Consider the following 7,151-nt stretch of genomic DNA (forward strand, 5'->3'; position numbering starts at 1 on the left):
CTCTCCCCAAAATCGCAGGGAGCCGGGGCTCAGCGTCGCCCCGCTCGGACCCGGGCGGCCGGGGGTCTGGGGGCGCGGGGATCCGGGGTGCTCGGGGGACTCGGGGACACGGGGAAGCGCTGAGGACCCGGGGCCGGTGCGCCCCGCCCGCGGCGCTGGGGGCGGCCGGACGCCGAGGAGCCGCCCCCTCCCGGACTTTCTCAGCAGCTCCGGGGAAGAGGCGGGGTGCCGGGCGCGGTTAAAAGGCGCCGACGAGCGCACAGGTGTCCAAGGCCCGAGCGCCCGGCGCGCCGAGCTCTCCCGACACCGAGCAGATAGCGGCCTCCGCCGCCCCCCCGCGCCCCCTCGCCGCCGCCGCCGCTCCGGCCCCGCCGAGCGCTCCGCGAGACCCCGGGGAGTCCGCCCCGCCCGTGCGCCCCGCTCCAGTCGGTAAGGCCGGCTCCCACTCTCGGCTCCTCGGGACGGCTGGGGGCTGCGGACCCGGCGGGGAGAGACCCCAGGAGGCCTGGGGCTGTGGGACCCTCGGGAAGGGACCCGGGTACCCCGGGCTGGATCCGGCGCGCACCGAGGCCCCGCGCCGCCGGGTCCCGGGCAGTGGCGACAGCGGCGCTGGGGTGCAAGGAGGGTGGCGATCGCGAGCCCCTGGCCGGCAGCTCCTCGGGCCGAGTCTGGGGTTGGACCCGGCCGACCCCGCGGTGCGCAGCGCGCGGACTGGCCCGGAGCCGGGGCCGCGCGGGGAAGGAGGGCCGGACAGGTGCGCGGCCCCCGAGCCGCCTGGCAGTCGGCCTGGTTCCTCCGGGGAAAGCCTGGCACAGACACCGGCGCGCTTCGCCTGCCGCCACCAGGAGCCTGTCCACCAGGAGCCTGTCCACCAGGAGCCTCGACCTGGCCGAAGGGTTCGCTCAGAGAGGAAAGTCCATCCCGTGGGTTACGCGGAAGCTTAACCTGGAGGAAACTGACCTTTGCCTCCTGGCGCCGCTTTGCCGCCCCGCACAGCCGGATCGAGTCCGCGCTGTGGTTGCCTGTTTTTCTCCTGCAAATTCGAGAGCGGCGTTTCCAGGGGGCGGTGCAGTCGGGGGGCAGGTGGGGTGGGGGTCGGCTTTCGGGGCGCTGGTCCAAAACCGGGGAGCCGTGCTTTAGGGCCGGCTGCGTCGGCCCTGAACGTCCCCTACCGGACAGGGAAGAAGCCTAACCCGTCCTCCAGCTTCCTGAGAGCTGGCCCCTGCGGCCGTCCCCCGGGACTCTCTCGAGATGTGTGGCGACAGCCGTGTCCCCATTTGCCCTTTGAGTCGGGGTCGGGAGTAGTGTGCGGCCAGTCACAATTACAGACACGGGGGGACGGGGTGGGGCCTGTGGGCCTGTGGGCCACCATCAGCAGAAGTAAGGACTGCGAAGCTAAGGAGTAAGGGATCCCTTTTGCCCCTTCTGGAAGCTAGTACTTCACCCAGCAGCCTCCCGACAGGACAAAACAGCTCCTCTGCCCCCGACCCCACCCCCGCAGGTGTGGGCCGGCCAGGAAGGGCGGGGGCCAGCACCCCGCTGCTCACTGTGGAGAGCAGTTTCATCCCGCTGGGTCGGTCCGCCTCTCCCTAGCCCATCGGGATCCAACTTTAATTTGCTCCTCTTTCTCAAGGATCTTTAGAACAGGTAGCTGCAGCCCAACCAGGCGCTTTAAACAACAACAAGAGTATAGGGTTTACTTGGAACTGTCTTCTTCGCAGCCGCTGCTGACTGGACTGGTTTGAGGGGTGTGGGTCCTGCACTGGGCGCTGGCCTCATTCCAGATTTTTAGCCAGATGTACTGATACACGCCAGACGGTCTGTTTCTGTGAGTGTCCTGTTTCCATTTAGTAAGGGCCAGCGAAGAACTGGAGGGTCTGATTTCACAAGAGCTTTGAGTACACTGCTAGGGCAGGACGGACCAGGTGCAGAACCTAAGCCCTCCCGGACCGTCTGTATTTAAGGGTCAGGGCTGAGCCCAGAGCAGACCTTTTCCCAGGGATGTTTCTCTCTTTCGAGCTGAGCTGGCTGAGCGTTTCACGAGGATGTCTCAACGCTCGTAGCTCTCCTGCCCTGACCCTTCTCATGTCTCTGCTGTGGCCTCTGAACGAGGTGGCCTTGGATGGTTTCAGCCAGACCTCTGGTGCCCCCAGCAGCGCCCCAGAGGCAGCAGGGTGATCAGACTCTCCCCAACCTGCTCAGGAAGCCCATCGGGAGACAGGACCCGACTTGCTTAGAATAAGGAGAGCACTAAGCTTTTAAGTAAGAGAAGCTGGAGGACTGAGAACCAGTTTGGAAGGAGTGGACACATTACTCATCAGATTGTGGAGGGTGGGGTCTTGTTTAAAAGAGGCTTGATTGAGACAGACAGGTGTGACTCTTAAGTATGTGAAGACTGTTCATAGCCTGGGATGAAGAGGCCACTGGCTGGTGGAAGGTGAGCGCACAGGCTTCCCAGGTCCCTTCAGTAGGCAGCACATCACCCAGCAGTGTCGGTACTGACCTTCAGTACCGTGAGGGTGCCCGGTAGGGCCAGTCCTGGGGAATCACCGAGTTAAACGTTGTCATTTTTTTTTTTACAATGCACCCCTTTAGAAACACTTCTAAACACCATAGTCCATGATAAAAATGCACCGTCGCAACACTTTCCAAACCTGAGTACTAACCGATCGGTCAGTCCCAACAGGACAGCAAGGACCCCAATCTATACACAGAACAGTCACAAAAACCCACGCACACAGGGGCTTTTCTCCATGGAAGGACCATTTCTAACCTGCCCCTTTTCATATAGAGACAGGAAGTGAAGCCCTTTGGGAAACATTAAACGTGGATTTTACCATTGGGGACAATCATTTCACTGCTGCATCCCACATCCATGAAAATGAATTGAGATAAGTGAAGGAAGGAGGTGCTGCCGTGAGACTTGGCCTCTCGGCCTTGAAGGCCTCGAGGTCGTCCCCGGCTGGCACGAGGCCAGGGTACCGTCCAGAACAAGCACTTGGGAGGGCTGCATGCCGTTGGAGGGTTGGGGAGACCCGCGCAGGGGTTCAGTCAGCGCCTCCAGCAGGGCCCTGCGTCGGCGCGCACGTTTGCCGGGGTGCCCCACCCCACGTGTTGATCGTGTGCTATGGACTGGGTGCGCTACTCGGCTGGATATACCCCTCTTTACTAGAGAACGCGGTCCAGGTGTTCTGCGCACTACGCGGCTAGCCCTACGGCAGAAGAGGTTGGTTTGTTTTCCTCTTGGGTGAGGTAGTGTGAGAGCCGGCATTTGTTCGGGAAGGGATCTCTGGGCGCTCACTTGCCCGGACCCAGCAAGCCCCCCACGAGCCGGTCCTGCCCGGTCCCCTCCATGTTGTGTCACTTTGTCTTTTCCAGCGCAAACTGACCGGACGAGAAGATGGACTGGGGCACGTTGCAGACGATCTTGGGGGGCGTGAACAAACACTCCACCAGCATCGGGAAGATCTGGCTCACTGTCATCTTCATCTTCCGCGTCATGATCCTTGTGGTGGCCGCGAAGGAGGTGTGGGGCGATGAGCAGGCCGACTTCGTGTGCAACACGCTGCAGCCCGGGTGCAAGAACGTGTGCTACGACCACTACTTCCCCGTGTCCCACATCCGGCTCTGGGCGCTGCAGCTCATCTTCGTGTCCACGCCGGCCCTGCTGGTGGCCATGCACGTGGCCCACTACAGACACGAGAAGAAAAGGAAATTCATGAAGGGAGAGATAAAGAGTGAATATAAGGACATCGAAGAGATCAAAAGCCAGAAGGTCCGAATCGAAGGGTCGCTGTGGTGGACCTACACGGGCAGCATCTTCTTCCGGGTCATCTTCGAGGCCGCCTTCATGTACGTCTTCTACGTCATGTACGACGGCTTCGCCATGCAGCGCCTGGTGAAATGCAACGCGTGGCCCTGCCCTAACACGGTGGACTGCTTCGTGTCCAGGCCCACGGAGAAGACCGTCTTCACGGTTTTCATGATCGCCGTGTCTGGAATTTGCATCCTGCTCAATGTCACCGAATTGTGTTACTTGATGATTAGATATTGTTCCGGAAAGTCCAAAAAACCAGTGTAACACAGTAGCCAGCTTTAGATACAAGAGAGCGTGAGAGGATGGAGCAATCAGTGCTCAGCTGTGGGGCACGGTCACCCGCGCCACCCAGGTCCAGCGTCTCGTCTTCAAGGCCACCTTTGACCCCCTGTAGATCTCACGTGCGACCCCAGATGCCCCCAGAGGCTGCACTCCTGCGAGTGTCCGAGCCTCTGCTGCTCTCCGAAATCGGTCCGGTGAGGCCCGAGCCAGCGGGAGTGACAGTGCCAACAGTACTTCCCTATTTCAGACAAAGGATATGGCGTTTGTCTTCCTTTCTTTGAGGAAAGGAGAGAAACGCCAGGGCCTGAAGACGATGCTGAGAAGGTCTGGTTGATCCCCTTAGGGCTACCTGTGCCATTTCCCTTGAATTAAAGGTAAACATGAGAATACTGGGTTTTTTATTTGCTTTGACGCTTTAGTCTTTAACAATGGACGAGGTTACCTAATGCTTCAAACTCTGTTATACTTTTTTAAGTGAAAATTTTAAATAAGATATGTTCTTTTGATCTACAAGGAACCATTCATTATACGTTCCTCTAATTTCGAAGGCTCAGATTTTGATATGTAAACGGTGTACCGTTAGATGCTCTCAGTGAATTTAAATATGGCCTTTCAGGTATGAATGGTTCGCAGCGCCACCAAGAGGCTGCCCGTTGCATGAACTGTGGCGCGTGCTACCTGGAAGCATTTCAGCTCTCAAGTGAAACAAGCTAGAGGTCCTTAGTGATGGCTTTGAATAGCAAACGGCCTCATTTCAAAAGCTTAGATGTGATTTTTTATGAGAAATACAGATTGCACGTACCACCAGCTACTACCGATGGTGGGTTGCCTCAAGACACCCTCAGCTCCCCTACGACGTTGCCTTTTCCACTCCCATGGTCCACGGGAAGAACACTGACTGACAGAGATTGCTTGGGAGTATTTTATTGCCACGGTACAATTTAATGGTGCAGAACAAAATGGAAAAATTGCGGGGGGGTAGTTACTGTTTCTAAAGAACAGAGGGAGAGACTAGACCCTAAATCCTGACAATTAAAAACGAGTCCATCTACTTCAAAGGTTTGTTTGCTTCCCTTTTCAGCATCCAGGTTTTTTAAGTGAAAACAGAATTAATAGACACTTCTTAAAAATACAAACTAGGGTTTAGATAACTATTTAGCAGTTCTGTAAGACAAACTGAATCCTAATATTATCATGATGCTTGACATGGTTTCCAAAAAATGGTACTCAACATACTTCGATGAGAGTAAAGATTTTCCTGTTGCCAAGAATAGCATTATAAAAACATTTTGTAATAATAAATAATAGCTTTAATTACATACTTGTAACTAAAATAATTTTGTCATATCTCAAGTCATTTAAATATTAAAATATAATTAATTCACATAATAGTTATTTAAAATCTATTACAATTTTTAATCGAATAGCAGCTTTTAATTTCACCTATATCCAGGTTTGTAAAAGTATGTTCATATTTTATATTTCAAACACTAAATGGGTAAGTTACCACGGTGTCTGTCCGCGATTCTGGGATTCTTCCACGCCAGTTACAGAAAAACCTGTCACCAGAAAGACTGACAGGGAAGGGAGAAAGAAGGATGATTCCTACCCCGCCCCACGCTCACCGCTAAAGGGTTTCTGAGGAACACGCACAGTGTGGGGTATGGATTGCCTTCGCTGCTTGGAGGATGCTGAGTTGCGGTCACATGACCAGTCTGGCTCCTAGAAGAATTATTTAAGCACTTTAAAATGTTATTCACGGTCAGGGTTGGCTGAGGCATGAGAAGAATTCTGTCAGGTGTCTTTTCTATGGGGTTTTCTACAGGATTTCATACAAATGCACGTTTGTATATAACCACAACTGGTCTCATAAACTGTTTTCTGTTCCGGGAGCCCTTTCCCATCCCTGTGTGTGGCTTGCTGGCCCCGGCACCCTCCCGGGACAGCCAGCAACAGGCCCGTGGTCTGAGCCTTCATCCAGGGGCCTGAAAGCACTGTACACATCAGTAACTACGAGTGCTTTTATGAGGAGCCATGCGCCTTTTAGATGATTTTTTTTTTTTTGGCTGCACCGCGCAGCTGGTGGGATCTCAGTTCCCCAACTAGGGATCGAACCCGTGCCCTCGGCAGTGAGAGCACGGAGTCCTAACCACTGGGCCGCCAGGGAAGTCCTTAGATGGATTTAAAAGGACAAAAAGCAGTCAGCTTTCCTCCAGGTGATAGAGAAAGGGTGAGAAATGGTCCCCGGCCACCTTCCAGGGTGCCCTACACACAGCCCGTCACGGGAGCACGTGACTTTTTAAATAGATGTGCTCACTTACAAGCTATGAAGATTGTTACTCTCGGGTAGTAAAAGACTAGACTGAAATAATCACAGATGACTACTGACCACTTTTAAGAACTTACAGACAGGCTTGGCCACATGCCTGAAAATTAGAGCTTGAACCCTGGAAATGATCGTCCTGAGTCTATAACTCAGACCATCCACTTACAATTTGTAGTAGGTAAGAAAAAGCTCCGTTTTGTCTTGTTTTGCTTTGGGTCGCGCCGTGCGGCTTGCGGGACCTTAGTTCCCCGACCAGGGATAGAACCCAGGTGCCTGCAGTGGAAGCGCAAGTCCTGACCACTGGACCGCCAGGGAAGTCCCTGTTTTAATTTTAACGATTCCACCAAAGTTCTCTGTGTCAGGTTGGCCACAACAAGCCTGTGGCCTCACAGGCCAGCCTCGGGAGGGCCTCGGCCTGGCCAGGTGCCAGCATGACCTCTGGGACCTTAAGAGGCAGTGGGAACAGCCCAGCTGCTAATTCTTCCTTGTTCGAGGCTTATTAGGACACTAGCAATCCTGGTCTCACCTCTTCCGTACGTGTGAGGCTCTTGGCAGGTGGATCCGGGTTGAATCAGGAGGACAGAGGTGGGGTTCTCGGGGTGGCCGAGGCTGAGCTGCCCCTCACGGGGTCATTGACCTTGGGGGTGGGCCGGGGCACAGGCAGCGCGCCGAGGGGTCACCGTGGGTACACAGGGGCTCACCTGCTTCTCCAGACCTGTTTCCTCA

At 55.3% G+C, this 7,151-nt stretch overlaps 1 protein-coding gene across 1 annotated transcript; it reads left to right on the forward strand.

Moving 5' to 3' along the window:
- The first annotated feature begins 333 nt into the window (after positions 1 to 333).
- Positions 334 to 5,447, forward strand: GJB2 (gap junction protein beta 2). The gene is made up of 2 exons (XM_082675437.1): positions 334 to 429; positions 3,379 to 5,447. The coding sequence occupies exon 2, from the start codon at positions 3,401 to 3,403 to the stop codon at positions 4,079 to 4,081; it is 681 nt and encodes a 226-aa protein (XP_082531563.1). The 5' UTR covers positions 334 to 429; positions 3,379 to 3,400; the 3' UTR covers positions 4,082 to 5,447.
- Positions 5,448 to 7,151: the final 1,704 nt, after the last annotated feature.

The sequence above is a fragment of the Grampus griseus genome (genome assembly GCF_964374135.1).
Source record: "Grampus griseus genome assembly, chromosome: 18".
Taxonomy (NCBI): domain Eukaryota; kingdom Metazoa; phylum Chordata; class Mammalia; order Artiodactyla; family Delphinidae; genus Grampus; species Grampus griseus.

What these genes read in the sequence shown, in the direction of transcription:
- GJB2 (XM_082675437.1), top strand. Translation starts at nt 3,401, where the DNA reads ATGGACTGGGGCACGTTGCAGACGATCTTGGGGGGCGTGAACAAACAC.